Source organism: Leiobunum rupestre, chromosome 6 (genome assembly GCF_980474605.1).
Source record: "Leiobunum rupestre chromosome 6, qqLeiRupe1.1.hap1, whole genome shotgun sequence".
NCBI lineage: Eukaryota > Metazoa > Arthropoda > Arachnida > Opiliones > Sclerosomatidae > Leiobunum > Leiobunum rupestre.
In genome coordinates, this window is record NC_143389.1 from 26493436 (window position 1) to 26520751 (window position 27316).

A 27316-nucleotide genomic window follows, 5' to 3' on the forward strand; every position below is an offset into this window, starting at 1 on the left:
TTTTAATTGCAAAATGTTTTAGAATTTCAGGCATTACAAAAGTTAAACATTTAGACCTGATTCTCAACTATTTCTGAAAGGTATATGAGCATATTTTAAAATACTAGTGACAAATGCTTTAATAAGCCCGAAGAAAATTAGTAATAGATATTGTAATTTTACCATTTACATTAGTTATTGCTTTAAAATATAAGCCTAGTACATGGTGATTTTTTTGGCAATTAGTATAATATTTTACCATACATTTACAAAGAACAATATCATAAAAATATAGTACTAGCAACATATTTTGGTTAGTATTTAGGCATAGATTTTAATTTTATAGTTTTTTTAGATTGGGGTTTATTAAAGGGTTTCTTAACATTAGGATTTTTTGTAGATACTGTTACCCAACAAGTACCATTTCTAACTTGTAAACCATACTTTATACTGTATTGATAATTTGTAACATTTTTGCAGTTTTGACTAGGGTACAGTCTAGCTTCAGTTGCAGCATTAGTTTTGTAGCGTATGAAATTCTTTGGAATGAGATAATCTTTCAAGACACTTTCAATATTTTTGGCATTTTTATTTATATCCTCAATATCATCAAAATCTTTGGTGTAAATAACAATGACTCCGAAATCATCATTTGTAGCGTATGGTTCTTTGACTGCAGTTGATACTTTAGCCTGGTAAAACATATTTTCCTGGGTAGCCTTTTCAATTAAAGCCCATGCTTTGTCAATTGTGGTTAGGGTATCTTTATCTCTATCCGTTTCTTTTAAGAAAATTAACCATTTCCCACCTAATGGATCATCTTGACGTCTGTATTCTTCACTTGCCGCTGCCCATAACCATTTTCTATCATTAATTTTCGATGGGATGTTCATAGACGAGCATTCTGTTTGTTCCTTAAGTGATATTTTGGCAGTTAACTTCGCTAACTGTTCCATGTCATCACTAGCATTTTCTTTCTTACTGTCATGATTTGTATTATTAGCTTTATTTTTGGCTATACCACAATCAGTTACTGATGCTTCCATTCTGAAATGAAATCAGCAATTTAATAAAAATTAAAAGAATCAAAATGTACATCTCTTAAAAAATCACGGTGCTAACAAAACTGGTAAATTGGAACAATAGCCCCGCCAGTCCCTTTGTTCCCCTTTAAATACTAAAGGAGATTAAAATGGTGCAAAAATTATTATTCCCCACAAAGCATTATTTAAAAAGTTAATTAAAAATTGCCCAAAGACTATACATTGGCAACTGATTAGCTTGAGCGCTGGACCAGCACCCCAGCCTCATTCTTATAATCATCATGGGTGCATATATAAACCCCATTAACTATATCTCCTTAAGTATTAATTCTCAAACAATAATGTTTTGCATTAAAAAACAAAAGGAAAAACGCGAAATGTGCTGTCTAGTAAGTAAAACTTCCTACACAGCTACTTTTCACAACAATTATTAAACTGAGACAGATTTTTCTGAAACACCGTGTGTTGCGGCAATTTGGCACTGCAGACCAAAGTAAAAGTACACCATTTAAAGAATTTCCCGCAAATCAAGGCGATGGTTTGAATAAAATTAATTTTTCCGAATTGAAACTTTGGTTGGACACCTGGCGGACTCCTTTTGTTTTGGCACTTTTCGTCTTTTATTGCAATGCCAAACGTACTTTTCGGTGGTTCTCGTCTGTTCGGCAAGAACCATTAAGTCGTCGCACTAGGGACACGTTACATCTTTCGCTATTAGGTTGATGCTTTGCAGCCACTCGATTAATTTTAAGATCGTGGATTTCATACTGATTAAAGACTTTATTATTATACGTATATTGCGTTAAATAACGCTTATAATTGCACTCCTCGTCGCCAGAATGAACAATTAGAATCTTTCAAACTTGCGGAACAACGCGAATACCTGGTATCGGACATGGTTAGTGGAAAATGAATACGGTTTGTGAAATGTTTCTTTCCTATCTGTTTAGTAGCCCACCGTCATTTTAATCCTTTAACCAAAGCTTTGTTTCGGGCACTGTCATTTTAGTTATTACTACAGCAGTATATTTCGCGAATATTGTGGTCCTACTGGCGCCACTACCACTCCCAACAAATAAAGAAATGCTGATTTTTAAAAGGACAAAAATGGCGCGACGGGAGAGCTTTCTTATAATTAAAAAAATATATCTAATAATTAAAAAATTTAAAATTGTGTTTGTCTCTTTCCTCAATAATTAAAAGCATGGTGGGGGGGGGGGGGGGTGCTCCTCTCTTTCCCAAAGTTTCCTCACTGATTTGATTCAGGAAATGGGTGCCTCTATCTTGTCTCTTTTAATACTTGAAAAAACATTATCTAGTCTCTTTTAATACTTGAAAGAAAAATTAGCTATCATCTTATAGTTTTCCATACAGTTTAATTTTTCATTTCACTCAATATTGCAAAAAACTATGGAACCCTCTCAAAATATGCTCAATTTGTATAAGGCACTCGCGATAGGTAACAAAATTAAGGCTAATAATACATTAAAGAGAAACATAATATTTTCACATCACTAAAAAGAGGCGTTTACTGTTTTTTTATAATAAAAGGTTGCTTTTAGTGATATTTTCAGACATGGGTAATGAGAGTCGTAGTTACATCAATTGTTCCTCATAAAAGGGTACTAAGAAACGTTTGGCCACATGTTAGAAAAATACAATGGCATTCAAAGTCCCTGTTCAAAGTAGGCATACATTAATTATTTTACATACCTGACTATTTCTTTAACCCAAAAAAATTTAAAGGAATAGACTGTTCAAAGCCGCTTCTGACAGTGATTATATTGCAAAGTAATAAATGGTTTTATCCATTCAATTTATGTTCAATAAACGAAGATACCTCCTATCTTTCAAATTAACAGGCTACTGGAGAGTGGATATAAAATTGTAAACACGTTACCGAAAGCAAAACTAAAAGTTATATCAGGGTTACCAGCCTTAAACTGATTTTACCCGCGAAATTTGAAAACTAATCAAGCGGGAATAGCAGCGAAACCATGGCCGCGTTCAGTGACGCTCAACGGAGGGGAAATTATTAATTAACCGTCGATCTCCGTTTGCAATCGTGACCATAGATATAAGAAATGTATATAAAGGTCTAGATAAATTTCGGGGCGTCTAAGCCTAACATAAAATACGGAATTGACCATAGATATAGGAAACTTATATAAATTTAGGTCTAGATAAAATATTTCAAAGGGAGTGAATACGGAGGTGACAGCTAGCAGAAACGCGTAATTTCTGCAGGCTATCCTTATAAGGCGCTATCTATCGGTAAGAAAGCTCGTGCTATCGTCGCGAGAGCCATTGTTTCCTGCTTAAAATTATGCTAAAAGTCACCAACAGATGGTGTCTAAAGACTACGGCCTGCGGAAAGGTCAAGCACTTAGTACTAAAATGCTTAGACGCCCCGAAATTTATCTAGACCTTTATATACATTTCTTATATCTATGGAATTGACACCTAGCAGACACCCAGGAAGGCACGTGACCAAAAGCGCGAGCTCTCTTACCATTTTAGTACTAAGTGCTTGAAATTTCCACAGGCCGTAGTCTTTAGACACCATCTGTTGGTGACTTTTAGTATAATTTTTAAGCAGGAGATAATGGCTCTCGCGACGATAGCACGAGCTTTTTTACCGATAGATAGCGCCTTATAAGGATAGCCTGCAGAAATTACGCGTTTCTGCTAGCTGTCACCTCCGTATTCACTCCCTTTGAAATATTTTATCTAGACCTTTATATACGTTTCCTATATCTATGATCGTGACGCCACCAGTGATGCACAAAAAATTTCTATCTATCTTTTTCGTATCTTTTTACATAGATGGCAGCAGTTATACTATACTTTCAATTTTTTCCCTCTGAAATTTCTGTAAATATCATTTTATTTTTGATATTTTTGAGCATAGATGGCGACAAAATCATTCACAATCTTTCATTTTATTCAGTTTTGGCCCTTTGATTTTTTCACGATCTTTCAAATTTCTTTAAGATATGAGAGTTTCAATTATTTTCAATTCTTTTTTGCCCTTGCCTGAAAAATTTCAGAAGAAATCTTTAAAGATTTAGATAAGTATCATTTCAAATACTTCTTTAGTTTTCATTATTTTGAAAAGTATATTTAAAAATATTTCAAGTACGTTTCACGAGAAAGTAGAATCAAATTTTTTCATATCAAAAGTTCGAAGTATTAAAATTAATATTTCAATTTTTATCTTTTGATTATTAATTCAGTAGTAAACCTTCCAATATTTGATTTTGATTTTATGGATTAGAATCGATCTTAATTTTCGTATTTTCAAAAACTAAATTATGGAAAATAAATAAAGCTATTGCATCGCCACAGCCCACGCTGCCAGTTTGCAACACACGTGACACTCTAACTGCGTGGGAGTTGGGACGGTGGGAAAAATAACTTTTGGAAGTTTTGGTTTTAGTTTTGAAATCGCCTTTCAGTCTACGCGGCGCAGCTTTTTATCGCTAGAATCAGTCTTTGCTTTCCCTCCTCTGTCTGCCTAGGGATAGAGGGAATTATCCCCCCCCCCGTTAAAAAACAGCCAGAAAAACGGCGCGACCTTTGACCGCTCCTCTCCCTTCTATCACTTAACATTGTTTCGGGTTTGGCTATATTTCGGTATCACGTGAGATACGTTCGCCGCTCAAATAGTGTATATCGGCATATCTAGATGGCGCTAAAATATTTCCTCTCAAATACAAACAAAATTGAAGATAAACCAGAAAAAATCTATCGTGTAATTTCTAATACAAAAAATGGAAGCACTAGCTCTATTCCGCTCTTTTTTTCGCTAGGCTAGGTAAGAGAAGAATCTTTTCAAATATAGTTCGCTCCCGAATTTATTTCTTCAAAATTCTATCGCGATCATTTTGCAATGTAGAAGATCATATCAAAATCGTATATTTTAATTTTTATTTTTCGGATAAAGTATCATCTCGTATCCTAAAAGTATCCAAAGATACGAGCGCGCCCATCACTGGACGCCACGTCTGTTGAACGCTTTTTTACGATTGTTGTAAATTTTATAAAATATCGTCTGTCGTGTCGTCTGCAACTAGCCTTCCCGCGTGCTGTGACATCACGATTGCGTTTATCAACAAAATAACCGGCTCTTCCAGCCATTCGTTGACTCTCCGTTTTCAAACGTGACGTCAATCCCGGAAGTGAAAAAAGTCGTACAGTAGCTAGACTGTGCCTTTGTTTGGCGCCATCTCTGTCGTACCCTAGAAGTTCATTTTCCTGAAAGTTCAGGCCTTCTTTATGTAAAATGTAGGCACCCATATAAATAATTATGGAAAAGCGTTAATGATTCATCGGGGTCATTTTCATTTCGCCTGACACCAGAGTTCAACGAATTTAGCTCGCATTACATAAAAAGTTACTACTTATTAGAGACAGGCATACTCAGATAGAAAATATACAGGGTGTTTCAAGTGTGTATGCAAATTTTTTAAGGAGTTGTAGGCAGGCTCCCCGCCAGCAATAGGCACAAGTAGGCACGTGCCTACGTTGAAAAAGTGTAGGCCTACTTGGGGGTCTCCAAATTTTTAAAAAGGTGGCTATGATTGGGCCTCCAAAATCGAAATAAACTTTCAGTTCGTAAGATTTTTTTGTACATATAAATCCAGTTAATAGGGAAACCAAAATTGATATAAACATTAAATTAATAGGTCATCTCCAATTATTTGGAATTATTAAACTGGTCACCTTCTGTTTTTTTTGTTATTATTTCGAATTAATAAACTGGACACGGTGACCAGTGACCCCCCAAATTTTGAATAAATAAACTGGTCTGAGCAATTAATTAACTGGTCTTTGACCACCTGACCACCGTTATTTCCAAGGCTGGTTTAGGCACTGCCGCTCTTACAAGTACATGTGGATGTACTACTTCTTATTTGTAAGTAAAATTTATTAAATCGAATTTTTTTTGGCCTAAAAACTAAAGTAACTAGGTAAATTTAATTAAAACTAATAAGGTGATAAAAGGTTTTTTCTTGCACCAGAAAAATGTATATTGTAAAGTCTAAATAATAATGAGATACAAGTCTACCTCACTTTTTATAGTTCAACTCATTTTTTAAATTAAGTAATATTGCTGTGATGTTTTAAAAATGTAGAAATATTAATGAGATACAAGTCTACCTCACTTTTTATAGCTCTACTCATATTAAGTAATATTTCTGTGATGTTTTAAAAAAGCTTAGGTGATAAAGTGTAAAAAATATTCTTTACCAAAAATAAATTGTGATATTTTGTAAGAATATAGCTTTCTTTGACAAGAAAGTATTACTATGGGAACTGTGATTGATCAGTTGCAATAAAAATAAGATCCTAAACTTTAAATGATTAATTTTTTGTAAATTGTTGTAGGCCTAAAAGTTTTTATTCTTTGTTGTTTTCCCTTATTATGGAATGTTATGGTCACTTTACACGGAAATATACTTTCTTCGAGCAATATCGTCTTGAAAATTGAAAGAAAGCCCATTTGAAAGCAATTTGAATATTATCATAGCGAACTGCCCCTTACTTTGCGATTTTACGAATAACCCCTAAAGAATTAGACTTAAGATCGCCATCTACCGGGAAAATACGCGTAATCCTTCACTCAAAGTACCCCCCTTCGGATAGAGCGCGCACGGGCCTTGATAATTTAGTCGGTAGTGCACTAGCAGAAATACATGAGCCGAAATTATCAGCGACCCATCTCGGTAACGTTAGATTCATGTTCCCATCTCCCCCCCCCCCCCTAAAAAGAGGAGTTTTGGTAATCCCCCTTAACGGAATTTCATTCCGCCCTCCACGTCTCGAAGAGCTTTGGAGTACGCCACCTGGCGTTTCTAGGGGTAAAAGTTTAATAAACACGGACTAAGAAATTTACTTAAAGTCCGTGTCACAAACACAGTCATTTACGCAGTTTAATATGTTTCTAATGAACAAGCCTAAACTAAAACATAAATCGGTGGGATGTAATTTAGCCAAAGGAATTGACAATATTACCAATACCAATTAAACCTTGGAACAAAGCACCCTGGCCATTCTTTGCAATCTAATTATTTACAACATAAGCTACAATCAGCCGGCCACGTCCATTTCTTTGGTTATGGTATGGTAAGCCTCGGTTTGCAGACGACGTTTTACGCAATTTTTTTTAAGATATCGCTTTGTCCCTCACTAGACGGCAAACGAATCTACCCATGATACCTCGGGGTTTTTTTTTCCTCTCTCGTGGATTCGCGGGCGGGCCGAAATTTGTAAATGCTTCGGTTTTCACACTCCCCTGTCTCTATGGCAAAATGCAAATGCCCCCAAAGAAAAAGGCGCTCGCTTATAATTTCGGTTCATGTATTTCTGGGTTTAGGCTTACCACTCTAATACAGATTTTAAATACGTAGATTGTGCATAATGTTAAAGTAATTTTAATTTCCAACTAAGTTCTTTTTTTTTAAATAGTTGAGTGCTGTACTAGTATTTACCATGAGTGCAATAAGAGAGCGGCGCTGTTTTCGTTTTGCATTATTCGTGGTCCTCGTTCCTTTTTTGTCCACAATAGCTTAAAAGCGAGCGCACTATATTTCCTGTTTCTAATGCTTGAGTTTGGCTTTTTCATCATGCGTGCTAAAAGTATCATAGAATTTGAAATTAAATTGAAATTTAAAAATAAACCGCTACTTTGAATTGGTCGCAACGGCCCAAGGTTAGTAGACAAAATTATGATATATGTCTTTTAGGGGATACGGACAAATTCCCCCCAAGACACATTCCCCGCCCCCAACCCGCCCCCATATTTTTAATGGATGAAATCCCCCCCGGAGCATGAGAAATAATCCCCCCAAAGTATGGGACAAAATCCCACCAAATATGGGGGATTTAGGTTAGGTTAGGTTAAGTGATTTAGGATGGTAAAAATTTCAATAAAAAATTAATTTGTGCATTGAAAATTTATTTTGGTATTTTTTTAAGAAATATTCACCTAAAACGATCAATAATGATGAAAATAAATTTCTTTGGGGGATTTTGTCTCGTATTCCGTGCCTGTGTTGGAATGTATGAAAACATGGAGGAATAGATAAAAGTCTACCTCGACATACCTCTCGTTTCTACATCCCCCTTTAAGCGATTTTTGAAGAGGAACGTCAGTGCTTAGCCCAATCAGAACTATCAATACCACTCCAGGGCTATTCCTCTATGGTCCGAGTTTCGCGTTTTTTGTTTGCTCGAAGACCTATCGGTAAGTTTTTAAATTTCTTCAAAATTATTTAGGGTTTAGCTTTATTATCCCTTTTCATTATGGACTTATCTACTTATTCGCCAATTTTATCATCTTTTAACTTTTAACTTAACAAAGTTTTAACAAGTCTTTTCTTATTTCTTGCTCTCAAAAGAACTGTCGTGAGTGTCGTCTACGCTCTGCATATCATCTGCTCTTAAACCAGGGGGCTTGGCTGATACCACAGGTTTATCAAAAAATTGCTTCCCTCCAGCGGCCTCTCCTCTATTTTAGTACTAAAATATTATGGCGCCGATAGTAAATCCATTAAGATCAAATATTTTTATAAGAACCTTTTTGGTATTTTTATTTATACTTTCATTTATTATAACACCTGGTGAGTTTTGAAAATTTTAAATCTCTAGTCATACTAACTGGTGTAAACTGTGTAACTAATGTTTCACGGAGGCTACGCTTTTTACTCCTAAACATCCTTGTTACTGAGTATTTTCCTTTAATTTGGGTAATGCAAAGTATCACGACCTCTTAACTTTCGGAATTGTCTATTATATCATTTAATGAAAATAAAAATATTTTTGAATTTGATTTATGGGCGATATATTTAATAGTGACTGAAATTATTAGAAGATAAAATAGCTTTAGTACAATAATAATTTGAACTTAGACCACACCCTACAACCTTAACGCCCATTTATAAATTAACCAAGATCGTTATAATTAAATGAACGGTTTAAAAATTTATTTAGCACGTATAAATCACACGTAGAGATGTACGCGATGGAACGTAACTTTGAAGTATAAGGGTAGTAAGTTAAGTGCAGCAAGTATTTCTTAAAATGCTTATTTTAATCTTATAGGAAGTTCTATTCAGTGTTATCAATGTAGCTCTGACCAAGATGCAAAAGGAGAAGACAATTGTGGTGCATATGCAGGATTTAATTCTGAGAAAAATGCGATGATAGATTGTTTGGGAGAAGAAGCTGTTACCCCAGGAACATTCTGCTATAAAAGCATTCAACAAAGCCCGAGGGGATTTATATGTAAGTGTTACTTATTTGCATTTATGTAAGCAAGAGTAGACAACTGCCTATTTGAGGTTTAAAAGAGTGGCCTACAATATTTATTATGGGGTATGGGTGTAATAACAAATCATCAAGTCACATTCAAAGCATAAGCTTCAAGGGGGGGTGCCACTGGTGTTAACTAAATATGATACAACGCCAATAACTTCAAAAGTATTTAAGCTAGGAATTTCAAACTTTCGGAACACAGCACGTGCAGGGGATCACTTGACAAATGAAATTTCCATGAACTTGAACCATGTCTTCAAGGTAATTTAAAATTTATCTTGAGAACCGTTTCAATTAGAAAAGTAATCCCCGTCACATTTTAGGTGTAAATAACTTTGATCCTTCCTTATCAATAACAAGCCTAAAGAATTTAGACAAAAACATGAAGGTTGTGATGAAAATAATGTACCAGAGACCAGGTTGAAGGCCGGCTAATAACTCAAACAATACTCATACTAGAGTATAAAAATTTGCTTGACATACTCATCTGGTATGGTGTCTTAAGAATTTGTAAACTAGGATGACCTCATAGTTCAAGATGATTCAAAGTTTATCTCGAGAGCCAATGGATTTAGAGAAATGGTGTTTTGCATTGGGTAAAAGACATTTAGACTTAAAATTTAAATTTATACACTTTAAATTGGAACCATTTCTCTTTTAATCCATTGGTTCTCGAGATAAACTTTGAATGACCTTGATCATGTGTCGAATGTCATCCGAGTTTGCAAATTCTAAAGACTTTCTATTAGATGAGCATGTCTAGCAAATTTCGATACTCAAGCATGAGCACTTTTCGAGTTAATAGCCCTTCAACCTGGTCTCTGGTACATTATTTTCATCACAACCTTCCTGTTTTGTTTAAATTCCCTAGAATGGTTATTAGTCAAATTAGGTGGTATCAAAGCTATTTAAACCTCAAATGTGACGGCCGGAACACTTTTGTAATTGAAATCATCTTTTTATCTCTAATGGTTCTTGAGATAAATTTTAAATGACCTTGAAGACATGTAATTTCCGTTTTCAAGTTGCCTCCTTCACGTACTATGTGTCCTGAAAATTTTAAATTCCTAGCTAAAACAAATTATGGAGTTTTTACCCCTGTATCGTTTTTAGTTAGATTTATACGTATACAAATCTAAGGAATATATATTAAAAAAAATTAAGAGGTGGAAAGGTGTTGCCTTTATTTAGGGGCTTACAACATTGTTTTTCTACATCTTAAAGTTCTGGCCTTTTGTAACATGATGACATAGCTCCGGAAATTAAATGGATTGTGCACTTTCGTATAAAAGCATGAAATTTTCCATGATGGCTAGGACAAAGAATATAAATCCCCAGAAATGGAAGGTGTAGCTCGGTCTAGTGGAACTTTTGCGTCTCGTTTTTAAAGAGAGACCGGGTTGCGTTAACTGTATCCTGTTACTCTGATTTGCTTGGCCGGAAGTTCCTAGCACAGCCAAAACACGTGGCCAATAATATCAATCCTTCCATTCCTGGGGCTTTATATTCTTTGGCTAGGAATGCCATAAAAAAAATATAAGAAATGAGCCACTTCAAATTTTATTCATGAGCCCCTATAATCCAAGATGGCGAACAAAACTAACCATTTTCTCTTTTTGTTGTCCGATTTGTTTTAATATTAGACATGTATTTTATGATGCTGAGTACGAATTTGAAGTTTAAAATAACATTAATGCACATTTAAACTAATTAAATTAGCCCCTTTAATCCAAGATGGCGGCAGAAATTAACCATTTTATTATTGTTGTCCGATTTGATTGATTTTCATTTTAGATTTGAAGTTTAAAATAACATTAATGAACATTTAAACTAATGAAAAATTCAAAATGGTGGCCAAAATTTACATTTTTCTATTGTCGGATTTCATTCATTTTCACTTAAGAATTTTGCTGAGGACGAATTTGAAGTTAAAAATTAAAAATTTCCTTTTTAAACCCATTATTATCCAGAATAGCTGTCAAAAATGAACTTGTTTTAAAATTGATTGGTTTCTCGTAAAAACAATTTGGTAAATAAAAGAATTTATATCTCCATTTCACCGTGATAAAGATTCGGTCTTCTTACATCTAGATAGTTCTTTTATTTTACGGGTCCGGTAACATAATACAATATATCTTGTTTAAGAGGTCAAAGGCTCCTTTTTTTAGATTCCCTAGTAACTGGTAATGCTTGGCCCATTATAAATGACGTCAACAGGTCAAAATACACAAAAAACAATGTCTAAAATTTATTGAAGAAATTTCTTTGAAACCGGGTAGAGTTGTCCAAGTAATACTGTGCTAGAGTTATTGTGCCGCGTTTCGGGTAGTAATTTTTTTTATAAGTCTATATGTACCACGCACTTTAGTGAATGTGTCCAAAAGTTTTCAATAAGTAGACCCGAGTCAGCCATCAACTTCAGGCTTTTCGGCCCAAAAACAAATAAAGACAAACTGGAGCTTGTGTATGCTATGCCAAGAAAACAACAAGGAACAGTTAACATGTCCAGCAAAAAGGAAGAGCAAAGATGTAAAACAAACCGCTTGCGCATTATTTGCTGAAAACGTTAAAACATTTAACGAGCTTTTAGAACTTTCAGATGAAACACTCGCGAGACTAGATGAAGGGATAGGTATGGAAGCGTCCATGGTGGATAATAGTGCTAAATACCACTTATCTTGCAAGTTGAAGTATAATAAAACTAAGTTAAAAAGAGCACAAAAACGAACCCTTAAAAATAACCTCACTCAAGACACAGATTCACCTTTGAAGAGAAATAGGTCCGGTCAAAAATCAGATCATAAAATAAAAGAAGAATGTTTTTCTGTGGAAAAGAAGATGGCAAAGAAAGACTGCACGCAGCAAGTACTTTCTAAATTGATAGCAGAGTTCGAGAATGTGCACTTCTGCTAGGGGACACTTAACTTCTGGGTCGTCTTAGTTCAGGAGACATGGTGGCGATTGACGCAATGTATCATAATACTTGTCTAAATTCACTGTACTATCGTGCAAGGAAAGCTTCAGCTGAGGAAACACCAAGCTCTGAAGCCCAAAACTTGATATCAGGAAGAGTATTTGCAGAGCTTGTTGAGTTTATTAAAGAAACTCAAAGAGAAAAAAAACGTAGCAAATGTTTTCAAACTTTCCGATCTTTCGAGCCTAGACAATACAAGGATGGAGCAACTCGGCGGATATAGTGGTTCAAGAATACATTCTACACGGCTAAAAGAACGCCTGTTACTTCAATTTCCAGACATGCGCCCACAAAAAACCGGGAGGGATTTGTACTTGGCCTTCGATGACGACATCGGAGCTGCTTTGACAAAACGTTGTGAATTAGACTCTGAGAATGATGCTCTTCAACTAGCACATGCAGCCCAGATTGTTCGCCGCAACATATTTGAAGAACACAACTGCTTTTTAAATGGTTTCTCAGAGTATTCACAGATAAAATCGATACACCCATTGTTGCTTCAACTTGTCAGCATGATTTTACAGGGTTCAAACATTCAAAACAAGGTAGAATATTCTGTCTCAAGTAGCACTAACGATCGCTCAACTTTTAAAGTTTAATAGTGTCCAGCATGAAAGGTCAATTAAGACAATACATATGAAGCACAGTAGAATCTAGGAGACTCCTGTACCCATTTACATCGGTTTAATGGTACATGCTCAAACATGCAAAAAGAAAATTGTTGATCGACTTTCAAGTCTGGGAGTAAGCATATCATATGATAGTGATTCATATTTCTACAGAAATGGGAAATGCAGTGTGTCAACAATATAATATAGAACAAGTCGTTTGCCCCTCTAAAATGCGAAGTGGTGTGTTTAAAACTGCAGCAGTGGATAATATAGACCATAGCCCAAGCTCAACAACATCAAAAGAGTCATTTCTATCTCTCTCTTTCAGCACCTCAATTTCAATCGCGAGGGCCTTGACCGAAACATTCCCACAATTACGGGTACTAATGGACCAAAATATTTCACAGAAGTGCATCCAGTGGCTTGCAGTGTTAAAGGATCAGCAGTTCCACCAACGAGTATTGCATCGCTAAACAATGAAAATTTTCCGAAACACGAAATAGCAGAATACAAGTGGCTAGATTATGCAAAGGAATCTATCGCTAATAGTACTGTGGAGAACATATCCTGGTCTGCATACCACGCTAGCCTACTTCCGACAACGAAAGAATTTGTTACAGGTCCCAGTGTGTTGCTTCCTCTTTTCCTTGAAAGTGCTCATACTATAGCAATGATCAAACATTCAATGGACGTTTTGAAGAACACCGTTCAGCATCTGAATGCAGGCCAAACACCGGTTATCGCTTATGATCAGCCGTTATTTACGTTGTCGAAACAAATTCAATGGAAGTGGCCCGATAGGTACGGAGAGGACAAAATTGTGGTCATGATGGGTGGTTTACATTTTGAAATGGCTTTCTTGAAAACGATTGACGATTGGTGATAGGCTTAAAGGCAGTGGCTGGGTTGAGGCTCTGGTACAAGCTGGTGTTGGAATAGCTGGAGTATGTGATTTGTTTTTGAGAGCGGCACATATTAACCGTACAAGGAGGGCGCATGAAGTAACCGTATTGGCACGGTATATACTTCAGAATCGTGCATACCAACATTACCAAAGTCAACAGCTGAGTGAAGAAAATGAGCTTCTGGAGTTTTCAGTATGGCGTAATCAAAAATATCAATCCATTACTCAATTTCAATACTGGGACACTGTGATCAGATTAGAAATCCTTTTGTTTGTCTACGTCCGTTCTTTGCAAAAAGCGGATTTTAAACAGTATCTAGCTGCGTTCTTTGCATTGGACCACACCAATTACGCTCGTTGGACACCTGTACATCTCAGAGACATGGCAGAGCTGGAAAGCAAACATCCTACCATTCACAGAGAGTTCAACGCTGGAAACTTCACAGTGAAAATGACTAATCGGATCTTCTCCGCCATACCCCTCGACTAAGCTCACGAACAAAATAATGCGGTTATTAAAGGCGATGGAGGAGCTGTTGGACTTACAGACAACCCAAGTGGCCTCAGGCGTTGGATGGTGGCGGGACCTGAAGTGGCCAGAGTCATCAACGAATTTCAAGATGAAATTGGAGGTCACTGTTTAGCACCCCACCACGAACAAGCAACAAGTGTTCAGGCGTCATTTAAAAAAAATGTAAAATCCCTTGTTGAAACCATAGAAGAATTTGGCAACCCATTTTTAGGGGAAAGTAGTGTTTTAAATACAAAAGACATTGCGGATGCTGAGGTCATAAAGTCTATAGCCAATGTAGAAACTATTGGTAAACAACAATTCGAAACATTCGTTACTGAAGTTGATAGAAGTAAGCCACTTGATGATCCTATTAAACGTACGAAAGGAAAGCAACAGATACTCACAATGAAAAACAACGTTGAACTGTTTTCTCACCTCTACATTGGTCGCCAAACAAGAGGGGGTGATTTGGATTCGTTCTTTAAGCATGAGAACCAGGCTTTCCTCCATCACTCTGATGGTGGAAAGCTTCGTTTTGGTGTAAACAGCGATCTCCTTAAATGTCTTGAAGAGGAGGCAGAACCTCAATCAGATGTCCCCGTAGCTACTTGTTTAATTCTTGACGGCGCAGTCATTGTACAAATGCTGCCACCTCATTCAAAGACTTTTTAGTCATTACGCCAAAGAAATATTCATTCCATATATAGTTTCGAAGCTTCAAAACGTAACGCGGTTAGATGTGATTTGGGACAATTACTTTGAAAACTCTCTAAAAGCTGGTGTAAGAACTAAATGGGGGAAAGGGGTAAGACGACGTGCGGTTGCGGAAGCAAGGTTCCAAATGGGTAAAATTTGAAGAGGCTCGATTTCTTATATTTTTTTTTATGGCATTCTATAGCTATCATGGAAAATTTCATGCTTTTATACGAAAGTGCACAATCATTCTGCTATGCCGCTGGACTATTATTTGGGTTTAAAAGAATTAAGTACTAAAAAGCTTTAAGCTCGTGAGGTAGAGAAAAACATTGGTTACTTTAAGTTTTGGGTTTTGTTTTATTTCATGGAAACACCTATGGCCAATTATACAGTTGGATAGTCCATATCACCTTAGCTTTTACTTGATGGTCCCAAACATTCAGTTTATCTTAAAAATTGGAGAGTACAAACTGACACATTTTTGGTGAAAGTCATTTTGGTAAATGGCTATCAACTGACAAAAACTAAATTTTGAGTTACAATAAATAAAATGTCCTTAAAGCTAACTAAATATTTTGAAATAACATTGCCAAATTCAATATATTCAGTTTATATGTAGATTATTAAACTGTTAATAAAACCTCCATTATTTTGAGGTGTAGTTAGCAAACATTGGATCCAATTTTACTTAATTTTCTTGTATAATTTTTAAGGGGATGGAAGATGGAGGACTGTTACAAGACGATGTGCTCAGATGTCCGAAAGAGGAATAAACTGGGGCTGTGACTGGGGTTATAAAGAAAATGGAGTGTATTGGGAGGAGTGTTACTGCGCTGAAGATGGTTGTAATGGTGCTGAAAGTGTTAGACATTTGAATGTGAAGATTTTAATCTACACATTATTGTTTGCATTAGTCTATGCAACTTGCTTTTAAATTGTGTAAATGGATTTACAAGTTTTATTCCTTTAAAGATGTATGGGCAAAGAGTCAGATGTATAGTTCTTACTTTTTATTCTCTTAAAATTTAATTGGTGTTGTAACAGGTAAACTTGCCTTAAATTTTTAAATGGAGCAATCATCCATTTTGTCTTCCATCTAATTATATAAATAAATTTGTGCATTATGTTAACACAGAAGAGTATTGATGTACAAGCATTTATTCTTTATATTAATCTGGTATTTGAGTCTGCCCATTTTAACATTCAAGGGTTACCAGCCCTTTACACTTAATTTATGTAATTAGTGCCGTACGTCCTGGATTAGTTTTGTAATTCATTGCACTACCACTTCTAAAGAGGAAAAAAACAATGATTTTTTTATCAGACTTAAGAATGGGAGTTTTGTTGTAATATACAAGGTGAAATGATTGTGCACTTTTTAAATGTTCCACTCTTCTTTTAAGAGTGGATAAATAGATACGTTCATTTTATTTAATATCACTTCATAAGAATTGTTTTCATATATTTTTTTGGCTACCTTTTGTAAGATAAAAATGTTTATCCCGTAGCCAATTTTCACACTAGATCTATGTGAAGAATCTTAAAAAAATATTTATTCAAGGACATTCATGAGCCTAAATTTATTTCCCATGGATTATGAAAATGTATTATATTTACCAGTAACCTCAATGAATTTGTAACACCTTGAAACTTTCATTATGTGCTAACACTGCAATATTCAGTGTTCCTTACAAAATTTTTGAACCAATGATGAGATGATCCACATTCCATTCATCTTTATTGGATGCTTGATCAAATAGTTTCAAATAATTCCGTCCAATGTCAAAACTAGGTAATCAGAATTGTGATATTTTGGAACATTTTTGCTAAAACTGGAAAATTAAGAAATTTATATATTCTTGAAATGGCTAAGGGAGACAGTGTTAGAGGATTCTTATTGCTGTTCAAAACGTAGTATGTTAAACTTGTGCCAATTGGACATTACACTATCTTATATTGAATTTTAATCAACTAAATACGCGGACTTATAACTAGATCAGGTCCATAAAGACCATTAGAAAGATTTCTTAAATCCCTTCTGGTGTTTTTTCTTAGCCAATGAATTTAGCAATGTGTTTCATTCTATATTTAAAGCAGAATAAGCCCTTTCCATTTCTACCAGAACATTCTCAGTATGATAGCAATGGACTTAAGTGTACACAATTTTCTAGTTAAACTATTTTGGCCCAAACCAATAAAAAGGCATATTACATATTGGAATATGAGACCATAAAATTTACCTTTTGGTAAAGTAATTTTTTTACATGAATGCCTTTTTATGTAAAATGTGCTCTTTACACACAAACTGGTACTTTAAAATGAGGTAGTTTCATATATTTTTACTTGTGTTAAGTAGCATATAGAGGAAATAAGAGGTAGATGCAAATCTATACACTCTTCATAATTGGAAATTATTAAACAATTGGTTCAAAAAAATTTCAAAGAGCTCTGATAAATAGATCTTGCTTATGACATGATTTCTCAATAAGAATTGTTTGCAAGTTGACCTTGTTTTCCCTGCTCATTTCATACATGTATTTTTATAAATTTTCAGAAATAAAAACTTGTTTTTCTAATGTGTTTATAATTTCTTCAAAAATAATGTGGACAATGTTGGCAGAGCTTAAAAACCAATCAAGATGTTCAATGTTGTCAGAATAATGATTGGGCTTAAAAACCAATCAAGACCAAAAATAAATTATCTTCAATGTGGATTGCAGTCAATTTATGATTTACAAACATAAAACTAGGTGCCAATTGAAAAAATCTTCTAACTGGTTTTTTTCTAAATTATATATATATTCAATTTCAACTTCAGCATTGTTAGATGTTTAATAATTAAAGCGAATTTAGAAAAAAAGTAGATTTTTTTCAATTGGCCCCTAGTTTTATGTTTGTAAATCATAAATTGACTGCAATCAACATTGAAGAGAGTAACAACAACATTAGGTTTCAATCCCAATTTCAAAAAACGGTTAATTGTCCTTCCACTTACATTATAGGCTTAAATCTTACATCATTTTCTAAATAAAGAACTGGGAAATTTGAAATATGGTATCATTATTTATCTTATAATTTTCAATAATTGTTGATGGTTTGATCGATTTTTTGGGTTAAATTAGGTTTTCTTAACTTCAATTTACATAAACAGGGTTGGAAAAAAGCCAGCTTTTTTGAAAAAATCCAGACCAGTGGTTTTAATTGGCTATAACTGGTTTTATTTGGTTATAACCGGCTAAAATATAAACAGTACCTTTTACTTATGTAAGTAGAAATTGTCTGCAGTTATTGTCGTAAATAAGAAACTAAACAAATAAAGCGAAATAACTATATAAAATAACTGAGTTACTTTGATTTCCTCGGGAAATTCCCCATAGTTTTTGTGTATGACACACCGACAGAAGTGAGGCAGCGAACTTTGGAACTTTAAATCTACCGAAAAACTGGTAAAAGTAAACCGGTTTCTAAATATGAAACAAAAAATTAACTAAATTTCTAAATAAAAACTATTAATTTACTAAAATATTCATATTGTAATTTTTTTTTTAAAAAGCCAAACAAATCTGGATTTTTTCAAGTGGCTATAACCGGATTTAACTAGGTGGCTATAACCGGTATGGCTGGTTCTATGCCAACCCTGATTTACAAAATATCCTGAGTATATAAAAGATTAGTTCCCGAAAAATATTTTTTTGTTGTTTAGCCCCCAACTAAATACAGTATGAAATCTTAAAAATTTCACCCTATTCTTAAAGTGGGTCAATTGTCAAAAATTTTTTGTTTACACTTCTGACGATTTTCAATATTACTTTCTTTTGAGTTTAACAAACTATTAGTACAATTTCAGTGTCCTTGGGAAGATTTGTATGCAATCGCTGTAAATTGGAGATATAAAATCTGATAAATCTGAACTGTAGGCTGCTATTTAAATTTATCTGCTGCTTCCAATTGAGTTTACTAATACAACTTTTATGAATTATTCGTCAGAGCATTTAGGTTAAGCTCAGGCATCATCTGGGAAAATATCTTTACTCTGTCAATAGACTTTCAATACCCCGTTGAACCAAATAATATTGGTCTAAATTAACCTGAAATTAACCATCAATGAAAGGCATTTAATATAGGGATGCACCGATATGGGTACAGCCGATATATCGGCTAATCGTGGCCGATAATATCGGCCGATATTATCGGCCTAGGATAGCCGATATATCGGCCGATATTAACAAAGTTACCTATCACAATATTATGCTTTTTTGTTTACTCTCGTAACCACCTGTTAAAAAATGATATGATCTAAGGCTTTTGGAGTGTAAAAACCACTTATGATTCCTTACCGTTTTGGACGCGAATAATTATTTCCTACAACAGCGATCAAAAAGAAACACTAGAAAATGTCTAATACCAGAAATATCGGCTAATATCGGCCTCGCTTAAGCCGATATTGGCCGATACCGATATTTGAAAAATTAGCCGATATATCGGTGCATCCCTAATTTAATAGTACCAAACAAACATTGTAGAGGCTCTTAAATTATAAAATAGGAGAAACTGATAAGAAAGGTTCTTTATTAAACAACACTCTTATAGTGAAAAATCAGTACTACAAGAAAAACAGGGTATCCTTCTTAAATACTTCAGGGTCATAATTTTTTAGTCCAATCCAAGAAAGCCAATCCATGCGCTCTTTATATTCAGGATGATTTGGATCTTTAATAATTTGTAACAAGTTATCATAGCCTGCTACACCACCACAGTCTTCAGGAGGACAGGCAAGTTCTCCACCAACACATTTAGGGAAGTAATCATCACTATTATTTTCTAAGATCTTCTCAAGTTCAATTGTATGTTCCCAGCCATCACCAAAATCATACTCGTATAAAGCACACGTATTTTGAGTATTAAAGAAGGTTTTAATTATAGCGCTTTCTTCGTCAATGCCTTCACTATCACACATGTAATCAAATTCTGAAGGAGGTGAAATGACAACCTTCCCATATGACTTAGGATTTCCCATTTCAAACTTATGTAAGTGACAATTATTCCAACCTATAGCAGCTTGAATTGTATTATGTAGATCATTAAAATTATCATCTTCTTCAACTTGAATGCGCCTCCATACTTTTGTATCTCTCAAGCTAATTTTGAACTGGAATATCATCTTCAAATTTTAAACTAGAAAAAAGTCTGCATCGGCTGTTTATGAGGTTCTCCTGTTGGCTGCTTTGTGGCTCTACATAAACTGAGTCTGTTAAGACAAGATGATACCACAAATAAACAGTTTGGCCCTATATTTGTCCAATAGCTCTTTCTATAAAATAATATATACGCATACATGTATAAAAAGTGTTATTTTTTGGAGCGTGCGCTTCCTAATATTTCCGTGTAGAGGGTCTTGTGCGTTTTCGCGCGAGCTCAACAAAAACAAAAATATGCGTGTGTTCTCTAACTTTAACTGCACAATGAATCGAATGTAATCACGTGACCTCTCGTATTTTATATAAAGAGCTATAGAAATGAGAGGGAGAGAACACCAAGCATTATCAACTTAGTATGTGCTCTTTAAATAATTCTGAACTTCTCATTAAAATTAATACATGACTTGGTTTATCCCTCTAATATTATCATATCATATTATTCTTTTAAAAATGTTACACAATTTCAGTTGTGTACCATCAATTATAATAGCGCTATTTCAATAACACCTTAATAAATGATAAGAATCCAGCTGTCTACCCATAGCTGTCTGAATTTGTACACATATCAATTAACCAATTTAAGTAAAAAAGCAGTATACAAAATGAAGCAAATCTGGTTCCTAGGAGCGAAATAGAAAACCTAGAAGACATTATAATTACTATTCAGGATAAACCAAATATTTGCCCTTTAAAAAATACCATATTGTTTTCTCTTTGATATTTAAGAAATAGGTAGCCTTCATTTGTTAAGCTAATTCCAAAAGATGTTGAACATAATATGCAAAGAGTTTGATAAATATAGACATGGGTTAATTACCAAAAAGTTACCTTTACTCCTAATTAATAGACCATTGGCTGTATCCCCAATGCAATGTGGTTTGTTTGGAAGGAAATGTTTCCTCCTCTAACCAGAAACTATTAGTTTTTATTATTTTAATTTCAGTTTTATTTAAAAAAAACACATTTTAATATGAAAACAATCAACTGGCACAAGTTACCTGCACGTGCGGCCTTTCGAAATTTGAGGATACTTTATTACTTATGCCAATCTGATGCCAAAGACGTTGTTTCCCGCCAAACACCTGGATCATCCATAGAAATCTTATAACATAGAATGATTGCGTATAAATACAAAATGGGCCAATTACATTTTCGGAGGTTTCGTCATTATCAGCCAATCACGATTCAAAGAGTGACTACGGCAACGACTCGTTGCCATCTAGTTTGAGTTACTGAAAATAATAATTTGATTTTATATTACGTCACCTTAAGAACCCGCATTTGATTGGCCCAAGTCAATCGAGTCACGGCCCCATGCAGCCTTGGAAATAAGGTTTTTTTTTAAACTGGTCCTTATGACCACTGACCCCTTAGAATATGAATTATTAAAGTGGTCATTATGACCAGTGACCCCTAGCTTATGAATTATTTAACTGGTCTCATATAAAATGTTCTAATGTCATTTTATAAGCCTATAAAACCCTATACTACATGGTAACATTAATTTTACACGTATTCAAAATAGTGTATAGTTTATTTTATGAGTATCACAAGAATAGTACAATATAGTACTATCTCATCTAAGACTACTGCCATAGCCTAGAAGACCCTCGTAATTTACCGTATTATCTCTCTCTCTACTCTAGTCTCTAGGCCCCGTAGCTCCCGAGTCCCCGGTCCGTTACCGCGTAGAATACCGTACTCGGGGGAAAGCGAGACAGAGGATTGAGGGTTTGGGGCTTTGAGGCCAGGGGGCCTATTCTGTAAATATTCGAAATCCAATTTTCGATCGAAAACTAGATTTCGAACTTCGAGATCACGATGAATGGTATTCGGTAAAGATTTCGAATAAGCATAAATCAATGCAAATTGTCGAAGTCGATTTCGACATGGTATAAGGTATCGAGATCGAAATTCAATTCCCACTCGATTTTTTTCAGAATCGCCCCCCAGAGGGGGTTCGACAGTTCGACTCGTTCGTGGGATGCGGAGTCGCGGTAAATGGAAATCCGGTGAATAGCGAAATCAAAATTGATCGAAACCTTGAAAAAATAATCTGTTCATCTCCTATTATTTGATATTATTTCGAATTATTCAACTGGTCACCTTCTATTTTTTCTAATTATTTCGAATTAATAAACTGGACACGGTGACCAGTGACCCCCCAAATTTTGAATAAATAAACTAGTCTGAGCAATTAATAAACTGGTCTTTGACCACCTGACCACCGTTATTTCCAAGATATTAATACATAAAATGTGACGAAGAACAACTTTCTAATTGGAATTTTGGCTCTAAACGTAATGGTTCTCGAGATAATTTTAGTATGACCTTGAAGACAATGATTCAAGGTCATTCAATTTTCCAAATATTAAAATCTCCTACCATGATGCGATTGTCTAGCAAATTTCGATAATGTAGCACGACTTGTTTTGGAGTTATTAGCTCTATCGAGGATATCATTCTTCTTTGGCCCCCTGCACGTGCTACTTAACATAAAAAATTTAAATTCCTAGAGAAAACGGTTTCTGAGATATTCGCCCTGGATCGTTTTTTAGTGGACACCCTGTATATTCCATTTTCAATTATAATCTTTATAAAACAAATGTATTTTATATTCTATTAAAATATTTTTGTGTTCTGACTTTAAAAATAGTTAGTTTAACATAAATATATTAGAAAATAAGGTTTAAATCAACATTATTAATTTTAAGACTTTTAGACATGTTATTTTTAAGATATTTAAAACTTTTTATTTAATGATTTCGAACCGTAGTTCCTCGTCAGGTCCCAAAAATCCTTCTGATTACCAGATTGTATGATTGTAATCAGAAGGATTTTTGGGACCTGACGAGGAACTACGGTTCGAAAGCTTGTCCGCTTTTAAATGTTTTTATTTTAAGTATTGTAAAATAAAAATTTTATTATAACCAGTCATGAAGTATCGTGTCTCATCATTAAATAAAAAGTTTTAAATATTTTAAATCAATATATTACACTTTGGAAATTAAAGAACGATCATGGATTAATTAACTCAGGCATAGTTCTCTTGGGTTAAATATTTGCTCCAGGCGCACCCTGGTGACCAAAATTGTATATAACGGAAGTTTCCTGTTTTACCGATACAAGGCGGTAAAATTTTGGGGAAGACCGACTCACTGAAGACGATCCATTTAACACGTGTTTATGGTTAATTAATCCATGGAACGATAGTGTTATCATATCTCAAAACCAAATAAACAGATTTATGTGGTTTTGGAACTTAAAAGTAAACGGCCTTTAACATCGGTGGTTTTACCAATGGGGGCTTTGCCCCCATTGACTTTTCCCAATGGGGCTTCGGCCCCGCCACCCCCATGGCATCGGCGCCACTGGTTCACCATGTTCTCTACCCAAGTCTAAGCTAGTTTCTCGGCCCAGTATTGGTCTTTGACCTTGTTCCACTAGAACCATGTCTAATAATAATAATAATAATAATCAGCTAGGCTAATACCCAAGGTGGCCGGGTTTGTAGACACTTTTTCAGACTTAATTTGAACAACGAGGCTTATTTCTCCGAACGTCTTGATTTTCCCATTGAGACTGACGCCTGCGTTTTTCGGGTCTCGGTGACATTATCTCAAATTTCTCCAATGGAAGAAGGTTCGCCTGAGCTCCCGTGTACAATTTACAAGGTACGGTCACTCCATTAATCTTGATCGGAATTATCCAGTCTCTGTTCACTTTGTGAGCTTCCACCGAGTCCATTTCTTGCTGAACTACGTCGAGTTTCACTTTTGTACAAGCTACGGCGTAATTATTTTTTTCCGTTGCAGTTAAAGCTGGTTTCACACTCGACGGAAAATTAGCAGCGTAAAAAGTTGAACGTTAGCGGTATATCGAATTTGAATAAATTTTCAACTCGGCGTTTATTAACGTCTTTCCGGCATATTTTCCAGCTTTAGGCAAGTCTTCCTGTACGCCGGACTTGACGCAGTGTCTTGTTTCTATCAGATTCCGAAAGTCATTTGAAAATTACTTTCAACACGCCGTTTGCGAGATACTGTTTCGAGATACTTCCAATTGGTATCGCATCAGCACGGGAACTCTTCTTCAAGCACTTCAGTGGACTCGGTATCAAGTACGATCAGGCCTTACACGACAGGCGCTTTCGAGACTGAAGAAAGCAAAAGTGACGCTTAACGCCAAGAAGTGTGAATTCTTCCGAGCGACCGAAGTGACGTACATGGGATAAATAATTTCCAGGAAGGGAGTAACACCTGATCCTAAAAAGGTTGAAGCACTTTGTAAACGAAGTGGCTATTCCAGGCCAAAATAGCCACTTTCAGGCAATAGGCTATTTTGGCCAGGGAAATGGGCCAAATTAGTACGCAAGTGTGTGACAGCTAATTTCGCCTGTTTTTTTATGACGCATAGGGTTAAGGCCAAAATAGCTGTGACATAATCGCTCACTATTTTAGCCCGTTTCCCGGGCCTCGAAATTAACGGGCGAAAATAGTGATCATCAACGAAATTGTAAAACGTTGTAAGCGCTCGAGGGAAGGGGGTGCAAATCAACAATATGGGGAAACTTTCTAAGTGCTCGAGAGGGTTTAAAATCAACAAAATGGTGAAATGTTCTACGATCCAAAGGCTGGATCGTGCGATCCGTTTAAAAATTGTTTTCTTTAGAACGGAAACCTTTCTACAGGGTGTTTCAGAGGAGTCTGGCACAAATTTACAGGCTAGCTCTTTCGGTAACAAGGAGTGAAAAAGCTCCCAAGCAACGTTTTCCCAAATTGAACCGTATTCGAGTAATTAGCCGTCAAAAATCAGCCTCCAAAACGTCAAAAAACGCGTAAATGCGCAGTTTCTATTATTCCTTGGACCAAATTGTTTTCTTTCACTAAACATTTGGCTCTGGCTATGTTGAATTCTGCTGGTCCCGTTTTGCGGCCATACTTCATGACGGTATTCAGCGTTTAGTTCCTTTTCGGGTCATCCGTCCTCTTCATCCGACTCATTTCTCTGCACGCTTCCAGAAATCCTTCCATTTTAAAACCACTACCTCTGCGCAGTACGTGCGTTCTAAACGCCGTGGGTACTCTCAATCTCGGGTTGAAAAGGACTACGCTGCATACAAAAATGCCAGGAATGCCGTAACTAACGCTAGTCAGAACTTTAAGCGCAAATTTGAAGCTGACCTCACTGCGCAAATTGCTTCTAATCCGAAGGTCTTCTACAGTCATGTTAATAGATTGCGGTGAACTAATTTCACCATTACAGCGATGAGGGCCTCTGATGGCCAACTTGTCACTGAACCAAGTTTGATGGCTACTATCCTCACTGACCATTTCATCTCTGTTTCCTCTACTGTCAATCAATCATTTTCGCCCTCTACTGTGCCTCCCACCCCTGGCAGTGCCCAGCCTTCTCTCGACTCCTTTTCTTGTACTGCGGCTGATGTACACAAACAACTGCTGTCGTTGAACTCTACCCAATCTGCTGGCCCGGATGGGCTACACCCGTTCCTGCTTAAACTCCTAGCCAATGCGCTCGCCTCCCCGTTATGCATCATGTACAATATGAGTTTCACTACAGGGATTGTACCCCAGCAATGGAAGAGTGACAACATCACTCCGATTAATAAAGCTGGCACCCGTGACAACCCTGCCAATTACCGCCCTATTGCCAACACCTGTCACGTTGCTCGAATAGGAGAACGCTTGGTTGATAAACCTATCCATGCCTTCCCAGAGGCCACCAGTTTTCTCCATCCATCTCAACATGGATTTCGCGTCAAACATTCTTGCACCACAAATCTCTTGCCTGCCACCAACGACTGGACCACCTGGTTGGATGAGGGGAAGCCTGTCGATGTAATTTATCTTGACTTCCGAAAAGCGTTCGATACCATCCCCCATCCTGAATTGATTGCTGCTCTGCAGAAAGCTGGTATTACGGGAGCTGCTCTCACATGGCTCTCCAACTTCATCATCGGGCGTCGGCATTCTGTTGTCCTTCAAGGATATGCTTCACCACCACAAACTCCTCTCACAGGGTTTCCCCAGGGGAGTGTGCTTGGTCCGATCCTTTTCACCGTTTTCATCAATTCCATGCCGCAGGCGGTCCAGCACTCTCGACTCTACTTATTTGACGACGACTCAAAATTAGCAAACCAGGTTTCCACCTCATTAGATCAACAGCGCCTCAATCAAGACCTCCAGGCTGTGGCGGCCAGGGCTAAAGTTCACAAAATGGAATTTTATGTGGAGTGAACCACCTTGGGCGTTCTAATCCCTGTGCTTCGTACTTTTTGGGTGGTTCTACTATCCCGACCAGTGATTCTCCGGTGCGCGATCACGGAGTTTGGGTGGTCTCCTCCCTCAACTTCAGTCACCACTGCACAAAAGCTCTTAAAAAGATTAATTCTATCACCGGCTTGACGCGTCGCTCTTTTTATTCTCGCTCCCCACGGCTGATACGTACCTTGTACAACTCCCTTGTCTTGCCCTACATCAACTTTGGATCCGAAGTGTGGAGCCCGCCCCTTCAAGGTGACCGGGACAACCTTACAAAAGCCCACAACCGTTTTACTAAACTCACTAAGGGCCTCGAGTGCCTTCCTCCGGTTGCGCGGAATGAGGCCCTCAAGCTAGACTCCCCGCTTCTCAGACATGCGGTTAATGACCTGGTGTGTATCTGGAGCATGTGGTCGGGTCAGTCTGCTCTCCAGTTGTCCGCTTTCTTCAAATTAGACACTCTTCGCAAGACCAGGGGTCATGCAGCCAAAATATTCAAACCACGGGCCCGGACCAAACAACGTCAATGGCACCTTGCTTTCCGTGCTATCCAAACTTGGAACTCCCTCCCCGCAGATGTACTTTCTGCTCAATCTCGTTGGACTTTCCGCTGCCGCACTCGGGAGTTTCTCCTTTCTACCGTTATATACAAGCTATTCTAGCTTCATAACTTGTATTTTTCTTAATAATAAATAAAAAACGCGTAAATGCGCAGTTTATATTATTCCTTGGACCCAATTGTTTCCTTTCACTAAACATTTGGTTTCTTATCTTTTTCGATAAAAAACATAACTAGT

The 27316-nt window shown here is 36.2% G+C and overlaps 3 protein-coding genes across 7 annotated transcripts; 1 reads left to right on the top strand and 2 right to left on the bottom strand.

Annotated features, from left to right (window-relative positions):
• Nucleotides 1-37: 37 nt before the first annotated feature.
• Nucleotides 38-8161, bottom strand: LOC149940524 (uncharacterized). Its single transcript, XM_090178899.1, has 2 exons — nt 8132-8161; nt 38-1026 (listed from the first exon to the last, which is right to left on the bottom strand). Exon 2 carries the CDS (start codon nt 1023-1025, stop codon nt 294-296), a length of 732 nt encoding a protein of 243 aa, XP_090035025.1. The 5' UTR covers nt 1026; nt 8132-8161; the 3' UTR covers nt 38-293.
• A 305-nt stretch (nt 8162-8466) lies between these two features.
• Nucleotides 8467-16648, top strand: LOC149940525 (UPAR/Ly6 domain-containing protein crok). Its single transcript, XM_090178900.1, has 3 exons — nt 8467-8647; nt 9129-9311; nt 15754-16648. The coding sequence occupies exons 1-3, from the start codon at nt 8557-8559 to the stop codon at nt 15972-15974; spliced, it is 495 nt and encodes a 164-aa protein (XP_090035026.1). The 5' UTR covers nt 8467-8556; the 3' UTR covers nt 15975-16648.
• Nucleotides 16649-19598: 2950 nt separating this feature from the next.
• LOC149940526 (uncharacterized) lies at nt 19599-21436 on the bottom strand. Of its 5 annotated transcripts, none has more exons than XM_090178003.1 (4): nt 21387-21436; nt 21237-21320; nt 21056-21142; nt 19599-20288 (listed from the first exon to the last, which is right to left on the bottom strand). In XM_090178003.1, the coding sequence occupies exon 4, from the start codon at nt 20199-20201 to the stop codon at nt 19644-19646; it is 558 nt and encodes a 185-aa protein (XP_090034129.1). In that variant the 5' UTR covers nt 20202-20288; nt 21056-21142; nt 21237-21320; nt 21387-21436; the 3' UTR covers nt 19599-19643. The 5 variants fall into 5 exon arrangements, with proteins under 5 accessions (XP_090034129.1, XP_090034130.1, XP_090034128.1 ...); XM_090178004.1 differs by having other exon boundaries at nt 21067-21153; XM_090178002.1 differs by having other exon boundaries at nt 21056-21153.
• Between the last annotated feature and the right edge of the window lie 5880 nt (nt 21437-27316).

Excerpts from the sequence above, each read along its gene's own strand:
- LOC149940524 (XM_090178899.1), bottom strand. The coding sequence starts at position 1,025 with ATGGAAGCATCAGTAACTGATTGTGGTATAGCCAAAAATAAAGCTAAT.
- LOC149940525 (XM_090178900.1), top strand. The coding sequence starts at position 8,557 with ATGGCGCCGATAGTAAATCCATTAAGATCAAATATTTTTATAAGAACC. Across the intron at positions 8,648-9,128 it reads TTCATTTATTATAACACCTG|GAAGTTCTATTCAGTGTTAT; the intron begins GTGAGTTTTGAA and ends TTAATCTTATAG. Across the intron at positions 9,312-15,753 it reads AAGCCCGAGGGGATTTATAT|GGGATGGAAGATGGAGGACT; the intron begins GTAAGTGTTACT and ends ATAATTTTTAAG.
- LOC149940526 (XM_090178005.1), bottom strand. The coding sequence starts at position 20,201 with ATGATATTCCAGTTCAAAATTAGCTTGAGAGATACAAAAGTATGGAGG.